Raw genomic sequence first — 27,426 nt, forward strand, 5'->3', positions numbered from 1 at the left:
TATGTAAAATGACACCCCAAAACACATTCCCCACCTTCTCCTGAGTACAGAGATACCAGATGTGTGACACTTTTTTGCAGCCTAGGTGGGCAAAGGGGCCCATATTCCAAAGAGCACCTTTCGGATTTCACAGGTCATTTTTTACAGAATTTGATTTCAAACTCCTTACCACACATTTGGGCCCCTAGAATGCCAGGGCAGTATAACTACCCCACAAGTGACCCCATTTTGGAAAGAAGAGACCCCAAGGTATTTCGTGATGGGCATAGTGAGTTCATGGAAGTTTTTATTTTTTGTCACAAGTTAGTGGAATATGAGACTTTGTAAGAAAAAAAAAAAAAAAGAAAAAAATCATCATTTTCCGCTAACTTGTGACAAAAAATAAAAAGTTCTATGAACTCATTATGCCCATCAGCGAATACCTTAGGGTGTGTACTTTCCGAAATGGGGTCATTTGTGGGGTGTTTGTACTGTCTGGCCATTGTAGAACCTCAGGAAACATGACAGGTGCTCAGAAAGTCAGAGCTGCTTCAAAAAGCGGAAATTCACATTTTTGTACCATAGTTTGTAAACGCTATAACTTTTACCCAAACCATTTTTTTTTTACCCAAACATTTTTTTTTTATCAAAGACATGTAGAACAATAAATTTAGAGCAAAATTTATATATGGATGTCGTTTTTTTTGCAAAATTTTACAACTGAAAGTGAAAAATGTCATTTTTTTGCAAAAAAATCGTTAAATTTCGATTAATAACAAAAAAAGTAAAAATGTCAGCAGCAATGAAATACCACCAAATGAAAGCTCTATTAGTGAGAAGAAAAGGAGGTAAAATTCATTTGGGTGGTAAGTTGCATGACCGAGCAATAAACGGTGAAAGTAGTGTAGTGCAGAATTGTAAAAAGTGGCCTGGTCTTTCAGGGTGTTTAAGCACTGGGGGCTGAGGTGGTTAAAGAATAACCGCCGTACCAGTAAATTGGACAGTAAATGGGAGCGAAGTCCCTATGTTGTCACGGCAATCCCAAATGTTGGAACTCACACTTATGAGATCACCCGGGAAGACAAGGGATCCCAAATTGTACACCGAAACCGGTTAAAGCTCTGCCTGACACCAGAACCTAGTGCTGAGAGTTCTGGATCTGAATATCCTGTGTCAGAGTCAGCAATACAGCCCGAGGATCCTATGCAGGCTGTCAGTAATCTAAGGTATGACGCTGATCCCATGCATTGGCTTCTGACACCTTGGTTGAACTTGCTGGTGCCTGCTCCGGCACCTACTGTAGCTTCACCTCCGGAAGAGCTGGTTCAAGATGCACCGGATCCAGTTCCCCCTCTAGTGGATCTAATTGTTCCAGTTGTTCCTGACCAAGATCTCCCTGATGGAGACCCTCCTGTTGCTCCTCTCTCTTCTACCTCGTTGCTAAGGGAAGAGGAGACCCCTGTTTTGAGAAGGTCTACCCGGATGACCAGGGGACGCCCGCCAGTCCGTTTAGGAGACTTTGACTATTCTGGTGGTGTCTCCTCCCAAACAGTTGCCACTGGCAATACCTTACTTGACATTTGTGCGCAAGAATGGACTCCTCCACGCGAGCCCTTGCCTGTGTTACACCCACAGGAAACTCCTGGGTAGTTCCGTTTTTATACTGTTTTATCTATTGTGCTGTTCTATTATGGACTTATTCATTGTCATGGACTATCCTGGTTATAATGTTACGCTGTGCCAGGTCAGCGCCCCAGTTCCATTCACTATCCTGAGGAGAAGAGAACGACGCCCCTTGTCACCACCCTTCATCTTTGCCAATTGGACCTGATATGAATGTAAATGCAGATGAATTACATGTATGTATGTCTGCATGTCTCTTTTTTCTGTTTCAGGTAGAGATTCCAGTTGGGCGAGCCCTGATGGAGTACGAGGTCGTACTCAGCTTAAAGCAGTGGGGTATGTAGTGTACGGGGACTGTAATGCCCGTCACTACAAAAGTGTCACTTGGTGTGCTGTCGTCCCCCCTTAATTATGGGGAAGTTGGTATATGTCATCTTTATAAATTGTCATGTAATGTAATGTTATGTATTTCCCTGTTACTGTGACACTTGCATGTACAGGCCTGCTAGGGGTGTCATTCCAGCTTCTAGTCACTAGAGGGAGCTAGAGAGTCCTAGTTTATATAAGGCCCAGACAGAGAAGCAAAAGTCAGTCTAGTCTAGAGCTCAGAAGTTTCTAGAGTCTGAGGAAGCTGAGAGAGAGACAGAGGCAAAAGCGCAGAAAAGCAAAAGGTACTCAAGATAACAGAGGAGGTACTTTATAAAGCTAAAACCAAGGATATACGCCAGAGTTAAGGTATTGGGCCTTGGAGAAGATTTGCTATGTTCCAGGATCAGTCAGAGATAGAGTGCAAGCTCCTGTACTGCAAGTCCTGTGTGTTTAACACTCTGTAGTCACCTTGCTCAATCTGTATTGCCTGCATCAACCGTATTGAAAAATCGACTGTATGCAAAGGAACTGTGCTTCCGTGAATGTCTCTATATTTAAAACTACTAAAGTTGGAGTTCTGTTTTAACATCACGGTGTTCCTCATTTATTCCTGCTATCAGCAAACGGCGTGCCACCGTTTAATTGGCACTGGCGTCACGAACATTTTCCTACCATCACCTGCCTATGCAGAGAGTCAGCCGTCTCAGGTTAGTGTCTATTGCACTACTACACCCAGGAACACATTTCTACACACAACTTGAGTACGCTGCAAATGCCCCCCTGTAGTGCTCCAGCCTGTAATGCCCCCCTGTAGTGCTACAGCCTGTACTGTGCTCCAGTTGTATACAGCCTGTAATGCCCACCTGTAGTGCTCCAGCCAGTAATGCCCTCCTGTAGTGCTCCAGCCTGTAATGCCCCCCTGTAGTGCTCCAGCCTGTAATGCCCCCCTGTAGTGCTCCAGCCTGTAATGCCCTCCTGTAGTGCTCCAGCCTGTAATGCCCCCCTGTAGTGCTCCAGCCTGTAATGCCCCCCTTTAGTGCTCCAGCTTGTAATGCCCCCTTGTAGTCCTCCAGCCTGTAATCTCTCCTGTATTGCTCCAGCCTGTACTGTGCTCCAGTTGTTTACAGCCTGTAATGCCCCCTTGTAGTGCTCCAGCCTGTAATGCCCCCTTGTAGTGCTCCAGCCTGTAATGCCCCCCTGTATTGCTCCAGCCTGTACTGTGCTCCAGTTGTTTACAGCCTGTAATGCCCCCTTGTAGTGCTCCAGCCTGTAATGCCCCCTTGTAGTGCTCCAGCCTGTAATGCCCCCCTGTAGTGCTCCAGCCTGTACTGTGCTCCAGTTGTTTACAGCCATGACCACCTTCATGCAACTTTGTGCAAATATGGAATCCTTTCACTTAGCATAAATGCAACTTCACATGTATTCCTTTTAACCCCTCTAGAAGTCATAAAACATGTGGTGTGGACACCACAGACCCACGTGCCACTGTATGTGATTGAATGGGCTCCATGAAATGCTTGGGGTTTTATAAAGGATATGTTTCTAGGTTGTGAAGTTTATTTTTGCTTACTAAGCTACGATTGCCTTCCAATCACACATGATAATAGCCTAAGAATACAAGCATGAAAGTGGCCTTTAATAGAGGGCCAGAGCATACAAAACGTCTTTTATATTGTGTTCTGCCCGTGGAAGGGCCAAATGCCAATTTTTGCATATAATGGCCGGGAGTGTGATGGGTGACATCAACACAGAAGCAGAAGAAAAGAATTCTCAGTGCTTTGTGTGCGTTCAGTACACAAAGGATTAGATGTGCGCTGTGTAAATCACCCCATGAGATCATACCAGGAGTAGCATGGTACTGGGTGTGTTATTACACAGGCAGGAGTGATATGGCACTAATGGAGAGATAAGAACTTCATCAATCCTGATATCTATAGGAACGAAAAAGGGAAGCTTTGCATAATTTAAAAATGTATTTTTATCATTTCTATTTGAAGAAGACACATGGAGATCACAAATGCCTCCTGGATTTGTTGACTCCATTATCCTACCATTAATAGTCCAGGGGCATGAGAGTCTGGAAGGGAATGGAAGACATCAACGTCAGAATGAGCACATGAATCGTGGCCTGTTCAGTACACAACAGCTGGGTTTGTGTTTTGTACCGGAATAGCAGGGCAGAATACAGCAGTTGGTATAATAGAGTAAGTTCCTAATTTCACATCAGTATGACTGATGGGCACTGCTGTACTGTTGAACTGCTGATATGGCCCTGGCTGAGTGACAGCTGGGAGCAGCTCAAGTAAAGCCTGGCAGGGAGGGGGCAGGCGGGGGAGCAGGATTTAAAGAGACGTTCTAATCCTCTAGAGCTCTCTTTCTGGCTGTCTGTCTGGTGAGAGTTCCCTTTACCTGTCGTTATTTCTGTGAGGACACTTAGAGGTGAGAACTTATATTTTAACATAGAACCTCTGGAGGTATGTCTGCAGACGTAAGGAGAGGGGGCATTGACTGTTTTGATTTTATAACAATTCCCATAGTCTTTTGTGGCAATTTTAGTAGGGATGCTATAGCATTATTACATAACAGGAAAGTTGTGCGGCATAATTTACATATTGTGAGGGAATATCTGGAATGGGGCTCAAGCATAATAGAGGAGCTATTGTAGAAATTCTCTAGGGTTGGACTAAATGGTGGAAATGTGTGTGTGTGTTGTGTATCCATACACTTGAATTATTCATGTTCTGCAGGTATGCATTACATAGTCTCAATACATTCTGGAAGGTTCCCTAAAATTGACCCAAATATTTCTATGACGTGTATTGTAATTTCTTTCGCCCTTTCCTATGCTTTAGGGCTCGTGCACACTAATTTACTTTCTTTCCATGTCCGTTCCATTATTTTTTTTATTGCGGACCGTATACAGAACCCATTCATTTCAATGGGGCCGCAAAAAAAAACTGAATTACTCTGTGTGCATTCCGTTTCCGTATGTCCGTTTCACAAAAGGATAGAACATGTCCTATTATTGTCCGCATTATGGACAAGGATAGTCCTGTTCTATTAGGGGCCAGCTGTTCCGTTCTGCAAAATACGGAATTCACACGGCTGTATGAGCCACGACCTGAATTCCCATTAAAATCAATGCAAGGTCAATTTGAGAGTGTTTCCCATGTAGTCAGTGCCGTAAAAACGGTGTCAACAGACCTCTTTTGTATTGGTAAACTCTCTGAGACCTTGCATTCAGGTTGTATATTCTCACTGGGTTTGACTTGGGTTACATCAAGGAGTTGTAGATTCCTACCAATGTTAAAAAATAAGCTATAGAAGAAGCAGTATCCTCTTTCGAATCACTTGCTGTAAAATGCATTTGTGACTGTGGCACAGCTAAGGCTATAATCACATTAGTATCATGGCTTATGTTCACAATCGAACCATAACAGCACTGCCAAAGAAATAGTAGTCTCAGTAAGGGATACTAAGTCTCAGTGGAGGTTCCAGTGATTTTAATTTAAAAAAATCACTTTCTTTTGGATAAAAATGTTAAAAGCAATCTGATTTGGTTGTGTAACATTTAGCTCCATTCCCAAACATGTCTTGCAGCACTATGTGACTACAGCCACTGGTGTCAGATGGTATTCATGACACATTGTCCGGTTGATGAAGTATATTCAAGGCCTCTTTCAGGGGGTGGCAAAGTGGGCAAGCTGCCCAGAAACCTGTTTTCTAGAGTCCGCCTGAAACAACTAGCAGCAACTAGCAACTGTGGAGCAGAGAACTCATTTAGACCAAGTGATCTGCCCGGCAGTACAGAGAGCCTTAACCTAAAATAATATAAGGCGTTCTTCTGAGGGTTGTCAGCCCATTATAGAGCTTTAAAATTGCAATATGTTTGTACACTTCTATTAACTTGTAACATTTCTTTAAGTTTCAGGAGAGGAATCACAATGGTGAGTAGAGTCTAACAACCTCATCACTCCACACCTGTCTTTAGGCTACTTTCACGCTGGCGTTTTGGTTTCCGTTTGTGAGATCCGTTCAGGGCTCTCACAAGCAGTCCAAAACGGATCAGTTTTGCCCTTAATGCATTCTGAATGGATAAGGATCCGCTCAGTTTGCCTCCGTTCCGTCTCCATTCCGCTTTGGAGGAGGACACCAAAACGCTGCTTGCAGTGTATTGGTGTCCGTCTGACGAAACTGAGCCAAACGGATCCGTCCTGACACACAATGCAAGTCAATGGGGACGGATCCGTTTTCACTGACACAATATGGCACAATAGAAAACAGATCCGTCACCAATTGACTTTCAATGGTGTTCAAGACGGATCCGTTTTGGCTATGTTAAACATAATACAAACGGATCCGTTCTGAATGGATGCAGACATTTGTATTATCTGAACGTATGCGTTTGTGCAGATCCATGACGGATCCGCACCAAACGCGAGTGTGAAAGTAGCCTTATTTTTCGCTGCTCCCTGTCACATGTGTCACTTTGTGTTCAGTAGCTGTCTTCCCCGTTAAGCTGATTAGCTGTTAGTGCTACTATGTCATCTTACTACAATTAAGTGGCTTTCAGAAGGATCTAAGTGACCTGTGTGGTACTGTATATTTGTGTTGTCACTTTTCTCCCATCCTTGCTGTCTCATTTTGCCTTTCTTCCACTTTTTTGTTTGCTCAACATGGTTCTCTAGCTGTCTCTTGACCAGCTCATATTGGATCATCCTATGTACTCCAAAGATGGAGAATTGAGTGAGGTGTGGGTATCTGGGGTTACCCCAGATGGCCCTCCTTGGGGAATGAGGACATCCACAGAAACACCACAAGGCAAGACTAATGGGTACAATGAAATGCAACAACACGAAAATATTATAGAGAGCTATGAAGATCTCCAGAAGGTTCTAATCAATGCGGGTCTTCCGGAGACGGAAGATAGGAGCAAGCAACCTCGTACAGGTAGGTAAAGCCAATACTATCCCTCAAGCCATGCAGTAGTTTATCTGGGCATGGGGCAACATATTTTGGCTTGTTCATTTGTGCTCCATATTATAATTTTTTTTACTATAGTCCCTTATTACTATTTGATTCTTCAATGAAGCCTAACAACTGTATAAACATAATAGTCATAAAAGAAAAACTGCTTACTTCAAATGATATCATGATATCTGCTATAGAACATGGCATCTCTTTGTCTAAATTTGCTGTTGATATTGGTATGCTTAGTATTACAATTAATCATTTATAAATATATAATCTACCTATCACAATGGTATACCTCCAATGGTGAATGCAACAGACACAGCATTAGAGGGCAACCATGGAACCATAGCACAATATTGGGACCAAAGCAGAAAAAAATATTGGGGGTAGCAGAAGGAGATCATGGCTGAAAGGAGATGTCAGCCCAGCCATAAGTTTCTGACCATGCTTCTGTTTGGTGAGAGGCAAATTAGACTTTTGCTATGTGGTACTTTCTGTGCTCCCTCAACCGATCCTTTATATATTTAAATTTAAATTTTACAAATTGCTGCAACATTTATTTATATATATATATATATATATATATATATATATATATAAATAAAATATATTTTTATATGATATCGAAATTGCAGCTAAGGCTACTTTCACACTTGCGGCAGAGTGATCCGGCAAGCAGTTCCGTAGCATGCTGCGGTATTTTCTCCGTCCTGATCAGTCAAAAAGACTGAACTGAAGACATCCTGATGCATCCTGAACAGATTGCTCTCCATTCAGAATGCATGGAGATAAAACGGATCAGTTCTTTTCCGGTATAGAGCCCCTAGAACGGAACTCTATGCTGAAAAAGAAAACGGAAGTGTGAAAGTAGTCTATCTTGTTTTCAACTGCCAGTTTTCAAGATGGCCCATACTGGGTGTATTTTAAGAATGCTATGGGAGATTTAGGCCTCTTTCACACGAGTTTTCCGCGCGGGTGCAATGCGTGATGTGAACGCATAGCACCCGTACTAAATCCTGACCCATTCATTTCAATGGGTCTGTGTACATAAGCATTTTTTTTCACGCATCAGTTCTGCGTTGCGTGAAAAGCATGTTCTATATTCTGCGTTTTTCACGCAGCCCTGGCCCCATAGAAGAAAATGGGGCTTCAGTGAAAAACGCATTGCATCGCATGCAAAGCGTTTTTCACTGATGGTTGCTAAGAGATGTCGTTTGTAAACCTTCCGGTTTTTATCCCGCGCGTAAAAAACGCATCAAAACGCATTGCACACGTACGGAAAAATCGGAAACAACTGAACGTAATCGCAGACAAAACTGACTGAACTTGCTTGCAAAATGGTGCGAGTATCACATCACAGAACGCACCCTGAATGCACCCGGACCCAATCCGTCATGCTCCTGTGAAAGAGGCCTTAGTAATTAAAATGCTCCAGAATTCTGTGAAAATTTGTGCCAAAATACTGGCATACATGCTGGTCACCACATTTATTAACTAAAGACAGTAGAACGTAAAAAAAAAAAGAATGTGTATATGGTTCCGCGGTTGGGAAAGTTCTAATGTGCAAATAGTAGATAGTGCTGGGTGAGTATGGAAACACAAATGTCCACCTAAAACAGATTCCTAGCACTCACAATACATAGACGTTCTCTCTGCTCAACATCCAATGCTATTAGGACTAACAAAGAGTTAAGTGTTACTTGAAATACGTTCTGGATCCTTCCTTGAGCTCCTTACATCCAAGGTCTCACTGACGGACAAAAGAACTGGCAAATAGTATCCAGCACAGTGTACAGCAAGGGAGTTAGAAACGCCACACATAAAACAAGATCTTCATTACTATTAAAAGAGGTGCGGCATGCCGTGCATTTACCCAACCCAAGGTTTTGCCCTTTTGCCGGGGCACACAGGCTTGCCCTCTAACACAGTATGAGTAACCACTGTTCATATACACATCATAAACTGCCGTCAAAAGACAGTTAAAAAGAATAAAATATAGCTTTAAAAAGTATAAACAAACTTAAATCTGTGATCATATATTTTTATGTTTTATCTAGTTACACATTTATCCACAGTACTGGTATAAAATACCAAAAAGAGTATATAAACACAAGACTACATGCTATGCAGGAAAACAACACTAGTAACAAAAAAAGAGAGCAGTTTTTAAAAAGATTTTTGAAAACAGTGCTGTTCACCCTGTATACTATTCGACGTGATCAGAAGCATCCTATGAATAGCCACAACTGGCTTTCATTCATAACTTTTCTAGGTCACAAGACCATAAGTTGTTAGTGGGAGAAATACCTAAACCTTCATCCATACATTTACAAAATCACATTGTTATAATTTCCCAATGAAACACTCCCCTCACGGTTCTATATCCTGATTCTGTAAAGAATACTAAGCGGGTAGCTCACTGGTGGTATAAACTGGCTGTGGAGATGAATGCTGTGGTCTGCTTTAAGGGGTCTTTACCCTGCAGGGGCGGATTGGCCATATACCTTACAGGCATTTCCCGGTGGGCCGCCTGAGCCCTCCTCACAGCCGCCAGTGGACGTTCTTGGGGATGTATTTTGTGCTGCTGGCAGCAGTATTTTATGATGGACTGTGGTATTTGGCTCTGTTGGGGTGGTAAAATGTGCCACAATATGGTACTGCTGGTGCCACCTAATTGTTTTGGCCCTGCCTTCAATCAATTTGGACCCGACTACAAAAGTGGGCCACTTTAATATTTTTTTTAGGGCCTCTTTAGATTCCCAGTCCGCCCCTGGTAAACTGTAATATTACACTCCAGAAATACATGCAATTACAAAAGTATTTAGGTCCAGGCGCTGGTTTGAAAATGTAAAATATTTTTCATGGGACAACCCCTTTAATATAGACAATTTTTAAAGGGATTTATATAACTATTCTAACAACTAATCCATATAAAAAAAATGGCAGAAAACGCTCCCAAAGTAAAGAGTCATTGAAACATCAAGTAGCTTTCAGTTCATCTGAAGCGGATTCATTACAGACCACCTCTGACAACATGGACCCTGATACTACCGTAAGGGAGCCTAATGTTTCAATAAAAGCCTCCTATGATAATAAATCTGAGGACAAAGGAAGTTAAAAAAAAATGTGGGTGGGGGGGGGCGGGGCAGGAGGAAGCACAGACAAAATGAACCCTTGCTAATTTGGATGTCTTGCACATGACCGTATGCCCTCCAAGACATACGATCCGTGAGCAGGCCATACATCGTGCGCACGGGACACCCGCGGGGCTATTGTCCTGCACTCATAAGATCATATGAGTGCAGGACAATAGTCCCGCGGGCGGCCCGATGCGCACAGTATCATAGTAACCTATGATGCTGTGCGCTCCCGTGCGCACGATGTATGCCGCTCCAGGACATATGGCCCGCTCACGGACCGTATGTCTCAAAAGACATACGGTCGTGTGCATGAGCCCTAACTCTTACACAGACACAAACGGGGTTATTATCATTAACATTTGTTCCATCCACTTATTTTTACTGATATTGTTGGGCAGACCACACAAAAGACGCTAGAATTTAGATCTTCAAACTCCTCTTTTTATTCATGGGAGTTAAAGGGGTTTTCTTGTCTCAACATTTATGGCATATTGATTAGATAGACCACAATGTCAAATAGGTGTGGGTCCTATCTCTGTGACCCGCTTCTCTCACCAAACGGGGCTCCTGAAGTAATGGGGAGAGCAGCTGCACATCCTACTATCTATTCACTGCTTTGGGAGATTTGAAAATAGCCACGTCAGCACTCGGCTATTTCCTGCAATCCCATAGCAGTGTATACGGAGGGGACAGCTGTCCATTTAATCCCTTAGGCCTCTTGCACACGAACGTTGTGTGCCCGTGGCCGTATTGCGGCCCGCAATACACAGGCACTGGCCTGTGTGCACTCCGCATCACAGATGTGGACCCATTCACTGGAATGAGTCCGCAATCACGGAGATGCGGAACGGAAGCATGAATCGGAACCCCACGGATGCACTACGGAGTGCTTCCATGTTTTTTCTGTCCGTGCCTCCGCACCGCTAAAAAAATAGGACTTGTTCTATGCGGTGCAGACAGATCACGGACCCATTCAGGTTAAATGGGTCTCAATCCATCCTGGCCGCCGCACGGACATTGCCCGTGCATTAGGGACTGCAAATTGCAGTCCCCAATGCACGGAACGGATGCACAACGTTCGTGTGCAAGAGGGCTTAGGAGTTCTAAAAATAGCTAAGCACACCACTCTGCTATTTTCAGAAGTTCCAAAGCAGTGAATTGAGAAGATGCAGAGCACGTGTTATATGCTGTCCTTCACTTCAGAGGCCCCATTCTCTCTTTTACAACTGACTCCATGGAGAGGGTCTCTCTCTATAATCTTTTTAGATTCTCCTCTCATCACTCTCCATAACAGTTCCTCACAGCCCCCTCCTTTCTAGCTCTTTCTACGATATCTGACTCAGGCTGTCTGAGCATGCTCAGTGCACTCAGTCACATATAGTAATATTGAAACACTAGACTTGAGGACGCTCAGCAACTGTACTGGAGCCTGGCCTGCTGATCGCCCCTCAGCTAAAATACACTGCCCATCCCAAAAAAAAGTCACCACCAAAAATATTTTGTTGGACTGCCTTTAGCTTTGATTACGGCACGCATTCGCTGTGGCATTGTTTCGATAAGCTTCTGCAATGTCACAAGATTTATTTCCATCCAGTGTTGCATTAATTTTTCACCAAGATCTTGCATTGATGATGATAGAGTCTGACTGCTGCGCAAAGCCTTCTCCAGCACATCCCAAAGATTCTCAATGGGGTTAAGGTCTGGACTCTGTGGTGACCAATCCATGTGTGAAAATGATGTCTCATGCTCCCTGAACCACTCTTTCACAATTTGAGCCCGATGAATCCTGGCATTGTCACCTTGGAATATGCCCGTGCCATCAGGGAAGAACAAATCCATTGATTGAATAACCTGGTCATTCAGTATGTTCAGGTAGTCAGCTGACCTCATTCTTGGAGCACATACTGTTGCTGAACCTAGACCTGACTAACTGCAGCAACCCCAGATCATAGCACTGCCCACACAGGCTTGTACAGTAGGCACTAGGCATGATGGGTGCATATCTTCATCTGCCTCTCTTCTTACCCTGATGCACACATCACTCTGGAACAGGGTAAATCTTGACTCATCAGACCACTTGACCTTCTTCCATTGCTCCAGAGTCCAATCTTTATGCTCCCTAGCAAATTGAAGCCTTTTTTTCTGGTTTTCCTCACTGATTAGTGGTTTTCTTACGACTACACAGCTATTCAGTCCCAATCCCTTGAGTTCCCTTTGCATTGTGCATGTGGAAATGCTCTTACTTTCACTATTAAACATAGCCCCGAGTAATACAGTTGTTTTTCTTCTATTTGATCTTACCAAACATTTAAGTGATCGCCGATCACGATCATTTTAGGATTTTTTTCCCACCACATTTCTTCCTCGAATACGATGGCTCCCCACTATCCTTCCAGTTTTTAATAATGCATTGGACAGTTCTTAACCCAATTTTAGTAGTTTCTGCAATCTCCTTAGATGAATCTCTGCTTGATGCATGCCAATGATTTGACCCTTCTCAAACAGACTAACATCTTTTCCACGACCAAGAGATGTGTCTTTCGACATGGTTGTTTAAGAAATAAGAAGCAACTCATTGCACCAGTTGGGGTTAAATAACTTGTTGCCAGCTGAAAGATAATCGCCCATGCAATAATTATCCAATAGGAGTCTCATACCTATTTGCTTAGTTAAATCCAGGTGGCGACTTTTTTTTGGGACAGGCAGTGTATAACAAACCCAACATGAGGTCCCAGTTAATCCATTTGTTTTATACCACTGAGGAAGGAACACTGTACCGAAACGCGTCTGGTGGCGGCAAATTGTGGATACTGTGAACAGCAACCTACCACTATTTGCTTAGTTAAATCCAGGTGGCGACTTTTTTTTGGGACAGGGAGTGTATAACAAACCCAACATGAGGTCCCAGTTAATCCATTTGTTTTATACCACTGAGGAAGGAACACTGTTCCAAAACGTGTCTGGTGGCGGCAAATTGTGGATACTGTGAACAGCAACCTACTTATATCTGGATTTATTCTGCTTAGGGTACTTTCTAGTGTTTTTCTTTTCCGGCATAGAGTTCCGTCCTAGGGGCTCTAAACCGGAGAAGAACTGATCAGTGTTATCCCTATGTATTCTGAATGGAGAACATTCAATTCAGGATGCATCAGAATGTCTTCAGTTCAGTCTTTTTGACTGTTCAGGACGGAGATAATACCGCAGCATGCTACGGTTTTATCTCCGGCCAAAAGTCCGAAACACTTGCCGGAATGCCGGATTCTGCATTTTTTTTACATAGGAATGTATTAGATCCGGCATTCAAAATACCGCAATGCTGGATCCGTCCTTGCGCAGACCGAAAAAAAAATAAAAAAAATAAATGCCGGATCCGTTTTTCCGGTGACAGCAGAAAGACGGATCCGGCATTTCAATGCATTTGTAAGACTGATCAGGATCCTGGTCAGTCTTACAAATGCCATCAGTTGGCATATGTTTTGACGGATCCGGCAGGCAGTTCCGGCGACGGAACTGCCTGCCGGATTCCTCTGCCGCAAGTGTGAAAGTAGCCTTATCCTATTGGAACACTTAGTGCATCTAGGAACTGCATGAACTTCACTGGAGCTGCTGTGGTCGGCTATCGTTACCACGGGCTGTAAGCAACTGAAACAAACACAACGGCCGTGAGAAATAACAAAAGGATCACATGTGGCACTAACGCAGTCTATTTGTAGCTCAGTGTTCAGTCCTTCTGCATATGTGGACAGACTATCACTTACACCTTGATTACAATATATCTGAAGAAGCGCATGAATTTTGCTGGAGGTGCGGCGGTCAGATATCGCTCTCATGGACTGCAAACAACTGAGAGGATAATACGGCACTAATCCAGTGTGTTTCTAACACTAATTCAGTGTGTTTCCAAATCAGCGTCTACCATTTCACTATATGTGGACAGACGTTATAGTCAGCACACAGAGCGCTGAAGCACAGATGTAGCTGTGCTAAACATACGGGCTCTGAGCCATTTATAACGACAGGATTATGCCTAGCATATCTGAAAAGGTATATATTTGAAATATATAAGTAGATCTCTGTTCACAAAGAAATATCCCAATAAATTTATAGCCACTTGTAGTTTTATTTTATTTTTCACTAATAATGCGAGAGCTCCGCATTTAGGGACCTGGATCATCTAATGTATTACATTTTATATATAAGGTTTTAATAATATACGAATTGTATAGTATTCCTTGTGTAGAAATTTTTAGAACTTAAAGACTTTTGTATGTATAGGGGGGATTTAATAAAAGTTGCAAATATTGATGACCTATCCTCAGGATCTGCTCAAGGAAGAGAAGGTACGTGCTGTGCTGCTGATCCTGAGGACAGGTCATCAATAAAAATAGCTTGGACAACCCCTTTAACTCCTTAAGGACACAGCCTTATTTCACCTTAACCATCTCCCGACCGCCTAACGCAGGGATGCGTCCTGCGGGCGGCCAGGTTATTCCTCCTGGACGCATATACGCGTCATCTCGCGAGACGCGAAATGTCCTATGAACGCGCGCTCACAGGAGCGCGCGTTCACAGGATCGCGAGGTAAACGAGTTTATCTACAGCCTGCCAGCGGCGATCATTCGCTGGCAGGCTATAGATGCGATTTTTTTAACATCAGAAAGGTATATTAGACGCTGTTTTGTTAACAGCGTCTAATATACCTGCTACCTGGTCATCTGGTGGTCCCTTTTGCTTGGATCGACCACCAGAGGACACAGGCAGCTCTGTAAGTAGCACCAAGCACCACACTACACTACACCCCCCCTTTCACTTATTAACCTCTTATTAACCCCTGATCACCCCATATAGACTCCCTGATCACCCCCCTGTCATTAATCACCCCCCTATAAGGCTCCATTGAGACGTCCGTATGTGTTTTGCGGATCCGCGGATCCACAAAACACAGACATCGGCAATGTGCTTTCCGCATTTTGCGGATCCGCACATTGCCAGAACTATATAGAAAATGCCTTTTCTTGTCCGCAATTGCGGACAAGAATAGGACATGTTCTATATTTTTGCAGACCCGGAAGTGCAGATCCGCAATTCCGGATCCGAGCGGGACAAAGTCTGTCCCCATAGAAATGAATGGGTCCGCAATTCCGTTCTGCAAAATGCGGAACAGAATTGCGGACGTGTGAATGGGGTCTAAGGGTCCCTTATCACCGCCAGTTAGTTAGCCACTTGTTAGGTAGTTAGCGCCCAGCCCACCGCACCGCAGTCTCTGATTAGTCGCTGATTAGCGTCATCGCTGTCGCTAATCAGCACTAGTACTATATAGTATCTGTAAGTGATCAAGACTGATCGCAATCAGATCTATATCAGTACATTAGGGTCACCTTAGGCTCTACAAAAACGCAGTGTTCGCCCGATCAGGCCTGATCTTGTTCGCACACTTGCGTTCAGTCCGCCCCACCGCAGTGACAGAAATGTTTTTTTTTCTGATCACTGCAAAAACACCGTAAAATCGCTGCGGTGCTATAAAGATCCCTTTTGAGCTTTTTGGATCTTTATTAGCGATCGCAGCTTTTTTTTTTTGCACATTTTTTGGCAGAGATTTTTTCATCCACATTGATCGATGCGAATGAAGAAATCTGTGCCGTTCATTTTTTCTTTCAGCCCAGAGGCTGAACGGAAAAAAAAATCTCATTACCCGTATGCTCAATATAAGGCCTCATGCACACGACCATGCCGTTTTTTGCGGTCCGCAAACCGCGGATGCACAAAAAACGGAAGGCGCCAGTGTTGACTTCCGCAATTTGCGGAACGGAATGGGCGCCAGAAATATAAATGCCTATTCTAGTCCGCAAAGCGCGGACAAGAATAGGACATGTTATATTTTTTTAGCGGGGCCGCGGAACGGAGCCACGGATGCGGACAGCACACGGAGTGCTGTCCGTATCTTTTGCGGCCCCATTGAAATAAGGTATTCGCTGAGGGGCATATTGAGTCCATGAAAGATTTAACTTTTTGTCACAAGTCAGCGGAAAGGGAGACTTTGTGAGAAAAAACAAAAAAAAATCAATTTCCGCTAACTTGTGCCAAAAAAAAATAAATCTTCTATGAACTCGCCATGCCTCTCACGGAATACCTTGGGGTGTCTTCTTTCCAAAATGGTGTCACATGTGGGGTATTTATACTGCCCTGGCATTTTAGGGGCCCTAAAGCGTGAGAAGAAGCCTGGAATCCAAATGCCTAAAAATGCCCTCCTAAAAGGTACTCGTTGGACTTTCGGGCCCTTTGCGCATCTTGGCTGCAAAAAAGTGTCACACGTGGTATCGCCGTACTCAGGAGAAGTAGGGCAATGTGTTTTGGGGTGTCTTTTTACATATACCCATGCTGGGTGAGAGAAATATCTCTGTAAATTGACAACTTTGTATAAAAAAATGGGAAAAGTTGTAATTTACAGAGATATTTCTCTCACCCAGCATGGGTATATGTAAAAATACACCCCAAAACACATTGCCCTACTTCTTATTAGTACGGCGATACCACATGTGTGACACTTTTTTGCAGGCTAGGTGCGCAAAGGGGCCCAAATTCCAATGAGTACTTTTAGGATTTCACAGGGCATTTTTTACGCATTTGGATTCCAAACTACTTCTCACGCTTTAGGGCCCCTAAAATACCAGGGCAGTATAAATACCCCACAAGTGACCCCATTTTGGAAAGAAGACACCCCAAGGTATTCTGTGAGGGGCATGACATTTTGTCACAAGTTAGTGGAATATGACACTTTGTAAGAGGAAAAAAAATATATAAATTTTCCGCTAACTTGTGCCCAAAAAAATATATTCTAGGAACTCGCCATGTCCCTCACGGAATACCTTGGGGTGTCTTCTTTCCAAAATGGGGTCACTTGTGGGGTATTTATACTGCCCTGGTATTTTAGGGGCCCTAAAGCGTGAGAAGTAGTTTGGAATCCAAATGCGTAAAAAATGCCCTGTGAAATCATAAAGGTACTCATTGGAATTTGGGCCCCTTTGTGCACCTAGGCTGCAAAAAAGTGTCACACATGTGGTATAGCCATACTCAGGAGAAGTAGGGCAATGTGTTTTGGGGCGTATTTTTACATATACCCATACTGTGTGTGAGAAATATCTCTGTAAATGACAACTTTTTTAATTTCTTTATACAAAGTTGTCAATTTACAGAGATATATATCTCACTCAGCATGGGTATATGTAAAAATACACCCTAAAACACATTGCCCTACTTCTCCTGAGTACGGCAGTACCACATGTGTGACACTTTTTTGCAGCATAGGTGCGTAAAGGGGCCGAAAGTCCAACGAGTACCTTTAGGCTTTACAGGGTTGCTCACAATTTAGCCCCGCCCAAAATGCCAGAACAGTAAACACACCCCACAAATGACCCCATTTCGGAAAGTAGACACCCCAAGGTATTCACTGAGGGGCATAGTGAGTCCGTGGGAGATTTATTTTATTTTTTTCCAGAAGTTAGCAGAAATGGAAACTTTATTTCTGGTTTTTACTTTCTCAGAAAGTGTCATTTTCTGCTAACTTGTGAAAAAAAATTAAATCATACATGAACTCACCATGCCCCTCCACGAATACTTTGGGGTGTCTTCTTTCTAAAATGGGGTCGTTTGGGGGGTATTTATACTCTCCTGGCATTCTAGCACCTCAAGAAACATGACAGGTGCTCAGAAAGTCAGAGCTGCTTCAAAATGCGGAAATTAAAATTTTTGTACCATAGTTTGTAAATGCTATAACTTTTGTGCAAACCAATAAATATACACTTATTGGATTTTTTTTATCAAAGACATGTAGCACAATAAATTCTGACACAAACAATTTAACCAGAGAAAGTTAAAAATACACATTTTTTTTTGAAAATTGCGGCCTATTTTGATTAATATCGGAAAAACAAAAAATCTTAGCAGCAATCAAATACCACCAAAAGAAAGCTGTATTTATGAGAAGAAAAGGAGGTAAAATTCATTTGGGTGGTAAGTTGTATGACCGAGCAATAAACCGTGAAAGTAGTGTAGTGCAGAATTGTAAAAAGTGGTCTGGTCATTAAGGGGGTTTAAAGGGAACCTGTCACCAGTTTTATGGTGTCCTAACTAAGGGCAACATAAATAAGTGACTGATTCTCTTCAAAATGCTGGGTCACTTTCTTTAACCACCTCCGGACCGCCTAACGCAGGATCGCGTTCCGGAGGTGGCAGCCCTGCGCACAGTCACGCATATACGCGTCATCTCGCGAGACGCGAGATTTCCTGTGAACGCGCGCACACAGGCGCGCGCGCTCACAGGAACGGAAGGTAAGAGAGTTGATCTCCAGCCTGCCAGCGGCGATCGTTCGCTGGCAGGCTGGAGATGTGTTTTTTTTAACCCCTAACAGGTATATTAGACGCTGTTTTTATAACAGCGTCTAATATACCTGCTACCTGGTCCTCTGGTGGTCCCCTTTGTTTGGATCGACCACCAGAGGACACAGGTAGCTCAGTAAAGTAGCACCAAGCACCACTACACTACACTACACCCCCCCCCCCGTCACTTATTAACCCCTTATTAGCCCCTGATCACCCCTAATCACCCCTGATCACCCCATATAGACTCCCTGATCACCCCCCTGTCATTGATTACCCCCCTGTCATTGATCAACCCCCTGTAAAGCTCCATTCAGACGTCCGCATGATTTTTACGGATCCACTGATAGATGGATCGGATCCGCAAAACGCATCCGGACGTCTGAATGAAGCCTTACAGGGGCGTGATCAATGACTGTGGTGATCACCCCATATAGACTCCCTGATCACCCCCCTGTCATTGATTACCCCCCTGTCATTGATTACCCCCCTGTAAAGCTCCATTCAGACGTCCGCATGATTTTTACGGATGCACTGATAGATGGATCGGATCCGCAAAACGCATCCGGTCGTCTGAATGAAGCCTTACAGGGGCATGATCAATGACTGTGGTGATCACCCCATATAGACTCCCTGATCACCCCCCTGTAAAGCTCCATTCAGATGTCCGCATGATTTTTACGGATGCACTGATACATGGATCGGATCCGCAAAACGCATCCGGTCGTCTGAATGAAGCCTTACAGGGGCATGATCAATGACTGTGGTGATCACCCCCCTGTCATTGATTACCCCCCTGTAAAGCTCCATTCAGATGTCCGCATGATTTTTACGGATGCACTGATAGATGGATCCGATCCGCAAAACGCATCCGGACGTCTGAATGAAGCCTTACAGGGGCATGATCAATGACTGTGGTGATCACCCCATATAGACTCCCTGATCACCCCCCTGTCATTGATTACCCCCCTGTCATTGATTACCCCCCTGTAAAGCTCCATTCAGACGTCCGCATGATTTTTACGGATGCACTGATAGATGGATCGGATCCGCAAAACGCATCCGGACGTCTGAATGAAGCCTTACAGGGGCGTGATCAATGACTGTGGTGATCACCCCATATAGACTCCCTGATCACCCCCCTGTCATTGATTACCCCCCTGTAAAGCTCCATTCAGACGTCCGCATGATTTTTACGGATGCACTGATAGATGGATCGGATCCGCAAAACGCATCCGGACGTCTGAATGAAGCCTTACAGGGGCGTGATCAATGACTGTGGTGATCACCCCATATAGACTCCCTGATCACCCCCCTGTCATTGATTACCCCCCTGTCATTGATTACCCCCCTGTAAAGCTCCATTCAGATGTCCGCATGATTTTTACGGATGCACTGATAGATGGATCGGATCCGCAAAACGCATCCGGACGTCTGAATGAAGCCTTACACGGGCGTGATCAATGACTGTGGTTATCACCCCATATAGACTCCCTGATCACCCCCCTGTCATTGATCACCCCCCTGTCATTGATCACCCCCCTGTCATTGATCAACCCCCCTGTCATTGATCAACCCCCCTGTCATTGATCACCCCTCTGTAAGGCTCCATTCAGATATTTTTTTGGCCCAAGTTAGCGGAATTTTTTTTTTTTTTTTCTTACAAAGTCTCATATTCCACTAACTTGTGTCAAAAAATAAAATCTCACATGAACTCACCATACCCCTCACGGAATCCAAATGCGTAAAATTTTTTAGACATTTATATTCCAGACTTCTTCTCACGCTTTAGGGCCCCTAGAATGCCAGGGCAGTATAAATACCCCACATGTGACCCCATTTCGGAAAGAAGACACCCCCAGGTATTCCGTGAGGGGCATATTGAGTCCATGAAAGATTGAAATTTTTGTCCCAAGTTAGCGGAACGGGAGACTTTGTGAGAAAAAAATAAAAAATATCAATTTCCGCTAACTTGTGCCAAAAAAAAATAATTTCTATGAACTCGCCATGCCCCTCATTGAATACCTTGGGGTGTCTTCTTTCCAAAATGGGGTCACATGTGGGGTATTTATACTGCCCTGGCATTCTAGGGGCCCCAAAGCGTGAGAAGAAGTCTGGTATCCAAATGTCTAAAAATGCCCTCCTAAAAGGAATTTGGGCACCTTTGCCCACCTAGGCTGCAAAAAAGTGTCACACATGTGGTATCTCCGTATTCAGGAGACGTTGGGGAATGTGTTTTGGGGTGTCATTTTACATATACCCATGCTGGGTGAGAGAAATATCTTGGTCAAATGCCAACTTTGTATAAAAAAATGGGAAAAGTTGTCTTTTGCCAAGATATTTCTCTCACCCAGCATGGGTATATGTAAAATGACACCCCAAAACACATTCCCCAACTTCTCCTGAATACGGCGATACCACATGTGTGACACTTTTTTGCAGCCTAGGTGGGCAAAGGGGCCCATATTCCAAAGAGCACCTTTAGGATTTCACAGGTCATTTACCTACTTACCACACATTAGGGCCCCTGGAAAATGCCAGGGCAGTATAACTACCCCACAAGTGACCCCATTTTGGAAAGAAGACACCCCAAGGTATTCCGTGAGGGGCATGGCGAGTTCCTAGAATTTTTTATTTTTTGTCACAAGTTAGTGGAAAATGCTTATTTTTTTTTTTTTCATACAAAGTCTCATATTCCACTAACTTGTGACAAAAAATAAAAAGTTCCATGAACTCACTATGCCCATCAGCGAATACCTTGGGGTCTCTTCTTTCCAAAATGGGGTCACTTGTGGGGTAGTTATACTGCCCTGGCATTCTAGGGGCCCAAATGTGTGGTAAGGAGTTTGAAATCAAATTCTGTAAAAAATGACCTTTGAAATCCGAAAGGTGCTCTTTTGAATATGGGCCCCTTTGCCCACCTAGGCTGCAAAAAAGTGTCACACATCTGGTATCTCCGTAATCGGGAGAAGTTGGGGAATGTGTTTTGGGGTGTCATTTTACATATACCCATGCTGGGTGAGAGAAATATCTTGGCAAAAGACAACTTTTCCCATTTTTTTATACAAAGTTGGCATTTGACCAAGATATTTATCTCACCCAGCATGGGTATATGTAAAAAGACACCCCAAAACACATTCCTCAACTTCTCCTGAGTACGGAGATACCAGATGTGTGACACTTTTTTGCAGCCTAGGGGGGCAAAGGGGCCCACATTCCAAAGAGCACCTTTCGGATTTCACAGGTCATTTACCTACTTACCACACATTTGGGCCCCTAGAATGCCAGGGCAGTATAACTACCCCACAAGTGACCCCATTTTGGAAAGAAGAGACCCCAAGGTATTCGCTGATGGGCATAGTGAGTTCATGGAAGTTTTTATTTTTTGTCACAAGTTTGTGGAATATGAGACTTTGTATGAAAAAAAAAAAAAAAAAAAAAATCATCATTTTCCACTAACTTGTGACAAAAAATAAAAAATTCTAGGAACTCGCCATGCCCCTCACGGAATACCTTGGGGTGTCTTCTTTCCAAAATGGGGTCACTTGTGGGGTAGTTATACTGCCCTGGTATTCTAGGGGCCCAAATGTGTGGTAAGGAGTTTGAAATCAAATTCAGGAAAAAATGAGGAGTGAAATCCGAAAGGTGCTCTTTGGAATATGGGCCCCTTTGCCCACCTAGGCTGCAAAAAAGCGTCACACATCTGGTATCCCCGTACTCAGGAGAAGTTGAGGAATGTGTTTTGGGGTGTCTTTTTACATATACCCATACTGGGTGAGATAAATATCTTGGTCAAATGACAACTTTGTATAAAAAAATGGGAAAAGTTGTCTTTTGCCAAGATATTTCTCTCACCCAGCATGGGTATATATAAAATGACACCCCAAAACACATTCCCCACCTTCTCCTGAGTACGGAGATACCAGATGTGTGACACTTTTTTGCAGCCTAGGTGGGCAAAGGGGCCCATATTCCAAAGAGCACCTTTCGGATTTCACAGGTCATTTTTTACTGAATTTGATTTCAAACTCCTTACCACACATTTGGGCCCCTAGAATGCCAGGGCAGTATAACTACCCCACAAGTGACCCCATTTTGGAAAGAAGAGACCCCAAGGTATTCGCTGATGGGCATAGTGAGTTCATAGAACTTTTTATTTTTTGTCACAAGTTAGTGGAATATGAGACTTTGTAAGAAAAAAAAAAAAAAAAAAAAAAATCTTCATTTTCCGCTAACTTGTGACAAAAAATAAAAAGTTCTATGAACTCACTATGCCCATCAGCGAATACCTTAGGGTGTGTACTTTCAGAAATGGGGTCATTTGTGGGGTGTTTGTACTGTCTGGGCATTGTAGAACCTCAGGAAACATGACAGGTGCTCAGAAAGTCAGAGCGGCTTCAAAAAGCGGAAATTCACATTTTTGTACCATAGTTTGTAAACGCTATAACTTTTACCCAAACCATTTTTTTTTTACCCAAACATTTTTTTTTTATCAAAGACATGTAGAACTATAAATTTAGAGCAAAATTTCTATATGGATCTCGTTTTTTTTGCAAAATTTTACAACTGAAAGTGAAAAATGTCATTTTTTTGCAAAAAAATCGTTAAATTTCGATTAATAACAAAAAAAGTAAAAATGTCAGCAGCAATGAAATACCACCAAATGAAAGCTCTATTAGTGAGAAGAAAAGGAGGTAAAATTCATTTGGGTGGTAAGTTGCATGACCGAGCAATAAACGGTGAAAGTAGTGTAGGTCAGAAGTGTAAAAAGTGGCCTGGTCTTTCAGGGTGTTTAAGCACTGGGGGCTGAGGTGGTTAATTGACCCAGTCAATCTGCCAACATCTTGTATTGAAAAGCTCCAGCTGATAATGATGAGTCATGAATAGAGATGAGCGAACTTCTGTTTTAAGTTCGGCGTCTAAAGTTCGGCTTCCGAATAGTGGAGGATCCCGATATGGATTCCGAATTCCGTTGTGGTCCGTGGTAGCGGAATCAATAATGGCCATTATTGATTCCGCTACCACGGACCACAACGGAATTCGGAATCCATATCGGGATCCTCCGCTAACCGGAAGCCGAACTTTAGACGCCGAACTTAAAACAGAAGTTCGCTCATCTCTAGTCATGAATATTTATGAGCTCCTGACTCTCCCCGCCCACCTGCTGCTGAATGACAGTTATTTTCCATATGAATCAGCAGCAGGTGGGCAGGGGAGTGGCTATAGCTCTGAATTAAATATACGCTGGACTCAATGACATCACGCTGGACTCAAATCAGCTCATTAGCATGCGGCATGCGGCATCTTTGTGTGTATATTATGAGGTAACCATCTGTCACACCAGTAAGTGAATACATCTAAGGCACTTTTTAGTAGTTAAAGGGCTTCTGTCACCCCACTAAACAGTTTTTTTTTTTTGTGTACTTATAATCCCTATACTCCGATTTATCCATACATAATGTGATTAATCATTTTGGTTCAGTAGATTCTGCTAAAAACGTACTTTTATAATATGTAAATTACCTGTCTACCAGCAGGTAGGTGGCTACTTGCTGGTAACAGCCGCATCCTCCTCTCATAATGACGCCCCCTCCTCATGTTGATTGACAGGGCCAGCGAATGGGATCTTTCTCTGCTGGCCCTGTTTGCATTCAAAATCTGGCGCCTGCGCTGTACCTGTCTTCAGTTGGTGCAGGCGCACTGAGAGGAGGACACTCGCTCGGCCGCTCCTTCCTCAATGCGCCTGCGCCGGGTGTAGATGTGACGTCATCGGCGCAGGCGCATTAAGGATGGAGCGGCCGAGCGAGCATCCGCCTCTCAGTGCGCCTGCGCCGATTGAATACCGTTACGGCGCAGGCGCCAGATTTTGAATGCAAACAGGGCCAGCAGAGAAAGATCCCGTTCGCTGGCCCTGTCAATCAACATGCGGAGGGGGCGTCATTATGATAGGAGGATGCAGCTGCTACCAGCAAGTAGCCGCCCTACTTGCTGGTAGACAGGTAATTTACATATTATAAAAGTACGTTTTTAGCAGAATCTACTGAACCAAAATGATTAATCACATTATGTATGGATAAATCGCAGTATAGGGATTATAAGTACACAAAAAAAAAACTGTTTAGTGGGGTGACAGAAGCCCTTTAATGATTGTATATAATTAGTTAGATTATAATCCAATATCCACATGACAGATTTCCTTTAAGCTAGGGGCGCTGAGGTGGTTAAGGACCAGGCCATTTTTTGCAAATCTGACCAGTGTCACTTTAAGTGGTGATAACTTTAAAACGCTTTGACTTATCCAGGCCATTCTGAGACTCTTTTTTCGTCACATATTGTACTTCATGACAGTGGTAAAATGAAGTCAAAATTATTTTTTTTTATTTATAAAAAAAATACCAAATTTACCAAAAATCTGTAAAAAATTGCTAATTTCCAAGTTTCAATTTCTCTACTTCTATAATACATAGTAAGGCCTCATGCACACGACCGTTGTTGGGTTCTGTGTCCGTTGTTCCATTTTCAGTGATTTTCTGCGAACCCATTGACTTTCAATGGGTCCGTTAAAAACTCGGTAAATGCACCGTTTGTCATCCGCGTCCGTGATCCGTGTTTCCAGTCCCTCCAAAAATTATGACCTGTCCTATTTTTTCACGGACAACGGTTCGCGGACCCATTCAAGTCAATGGGTCCGGGAAAAAACATGGAGGCACACAAGATTGTCATCCGCGTCCGTCATCCGTGTTTGTTTTTTTCCTATCATATTCAAGGCAAACTTGACTTAGATTTTTTTTTCACTTTTCATGTCTGGTGATCCTCCAAAAATCAAGGAAGACACACGGAAACAAAAACAGAAACGGATCACGGAACAACGGAACCCCGTTTTGCGGACCGTGAAAAAATACTGTCGTGTGCATGAGGCCTAATACCTACAAAAATAGTTATTACTTTACATTTACACCAGTTTATTTACACCGTGTCCTGTTTCAACCCCCCTGATGCACCCCTGGAGTAGAAACTCCCTAAAAGTGACCCCATCTAAGAAACTACACCCCTCAAGGTATTCAAAACTGATTTTACGAACTTTGTTAACCCTTTAGGTGTTGCACAAGAGTTATTGGCAAATGGGGATGAAATTTGAGAATTTCATTTTATTGCCAAATTTTTTATTTTAACCCATTTTTTCCAGTAACAAAGCAAGGGTTAACAGCCAAACAAGACTGTATCTTTATTGCCCTGACTCTGCTGTTTACAGAAACACCCCATATGTGTTTGTACACTACTGTACGGCCACACGGCGGGGCGTAGAGGGGAAAGAGCGCCGTGTGGTTTTTGGAGGGCTGATTTTTATGGACCGGTTTATTTACACCGTGTCCTGTTTCAACCCCCCTGATCCACCCCTGGAGTAGAAACTTCCTAAAAGTGACCCCTTTTTGAAAACTACGGGATAATGTGGCGGTTTTGTTGGGACTATTTTTAGGGTACATATGATTTTTGGTTGGTTCTATATTACATTTCTGTGAGGTAAGGTTACCAAAAATTTAAATTCTGAAATTTCATCTCCATTTGCCATTAACTGTTGAGGAACACCTAAAGGGTTAATAAAGTTTGTAAAATCAGTTTTGAATACCTTGAGGGGTGTAGTTTCTTAGATGGGGTCACTTTTAGGGAGTTTCTGCTCTAGGGGTCATCAGGGGGGCTTCAAAAGGGCCTTCCAGAAACCATGTCGGTCCTTTCCTTTTGCGGCCTCCCTTTTACTGATACAGCAGTTTACGACCACAAATGTCGCATTTCTGTAAACTGCAGTATCAGGGTAATAAATATTACGTTTTGTTTGGTTGTTAACCCTTGCCTTGTTACCGGAATAAACGGATTAAAATGGAAAAGTGCCAAAAATAGCTGTTATGGCACCGTTTAGGGGGTTAGGTCATACCTAATAAGTCTACTTTTTTACAATTATTTAGGTTTTAGACTATATTATCCTTTTTGATAATTATCCTTTTTTTTTGTTTTTTAGCCGATTATCTTATGTAGGGGCTCATTTTTTGCGAGATGAGAGGACGGTTTTATTGGCACTATATTGGGGGCTATATGACTTTTTGATTGCTTGCTATTAAACTTTTTGTTATGTAAGGTGACAAAAAAGTTCTCTTTTTGCACCGTTTTTTTTTTTTTTGGAGCGTATTAATCTGGGGGGTTAGGTCATGGGGTATTTTTATAGAGGAGATTATTAACAACGTGACGATACCTAATTTGTATACTTTTCTTTTATTATTTTAGTTTTTACAATTTTTTTGGGTGTCTCAAATCTGAGAACTAGTTTTTTTATCCGATTGTCAGTGGCTAAATTGGGATATAAATTTAGTACTCCATGGAAGTGTGGTACTCCCTGAAGCAACCGTCAATGCAGAGGCCTGGTTGATCGGGGCACGTGTCGCACTGAGTAGTGGTGTCCTTCCGTATCCCCCTCCTGCGACACACTCTGCACTTTTTTTGGGTTCGTCCCTTCTTTCCAGTATGGGGGACCACACCTGGAAAGTGTTGGCCAGGGACGATTCGGGCGCCTCCAGTTCCCGAGGTACTCCGGCCTGCTCTTTCCCGGTCCGAAAAGATCAGGGCCTTGAGGACTGCCTCATAGAACTGAAGGAATGCCCCTGTGTTGCCAGCGCTCCGGGACAGCACAAAAGAGTTGTACAAGGCAACCTGCACCAAGTAGACCGCAACTTTTTTGTACCATACCCGGGTTTTGCGCATGGCGTTATATGGCTTGAGGACTTGATCAGAGAGATCAACTCCTCCCATATACCGATTGTAGTCGACAGTACAATCGGGCTTGAGGACCGTTGCCGCGGTACCATGAATTGTGGACAGTACAAGGACATCCCTCTTGTCCTTATATCTGACCAGCAACAGGTTTTCACTGGTAAGGGCACGGGTCTCACCCCTGGGGATAGGTACATGGAGGGGG

General features: G+C 43.3%; 1 protein-coding gene across 2 annotated transcripts in view; it reads left to right on the top strand.

The window, feature by feature from the left end:
- The first annotated feature begins 4,295 nt into the window (after window positions 1-4,295).
- Window positions 4,296-27,426, top strand: part of CARNS1 (carnosine synthase 1) — a 39,025-nt gene continuing 15,894 nt past the window's right edge. The window contains exons 1-3 of one of the 2 annotated variants that reach the window (XM_040434637.1): window positions 4,296-4,410; window positions 5,897-5,918; window positions 6,660-6,921. In XM_040434637.1, the coding sequence (XP_040290571.1) occupies window positions 5,916-5,918; window positions 6,660-6,921 (265 nt within the window). In that variant the 5' untranslated portion in view covers window positions 4,296-4,410; window positions 5,897-5,915. The remainder of the gene's footprint in view (window positions 4,411-5,896; window positions 5,919-6,659; window positions 6,922-27,426) is intronic. The other variant, XM_040434638.1, reaches the window with a different exon arrangement.

The sequence above is a fragment of the Bufo bufo genome, chromosome 6 (genome assembly GCF_905171765.1).
Source record: "Bufo bufo chromosome 6, aBufBuf1.1, whole genome shotgun sequence".
NCBI classification, from domain to species: Eukaryota; Metazoa; Chordata; class Amphibia; order Anura; family Bufonidae; genus Bufo; species Bufo bufo.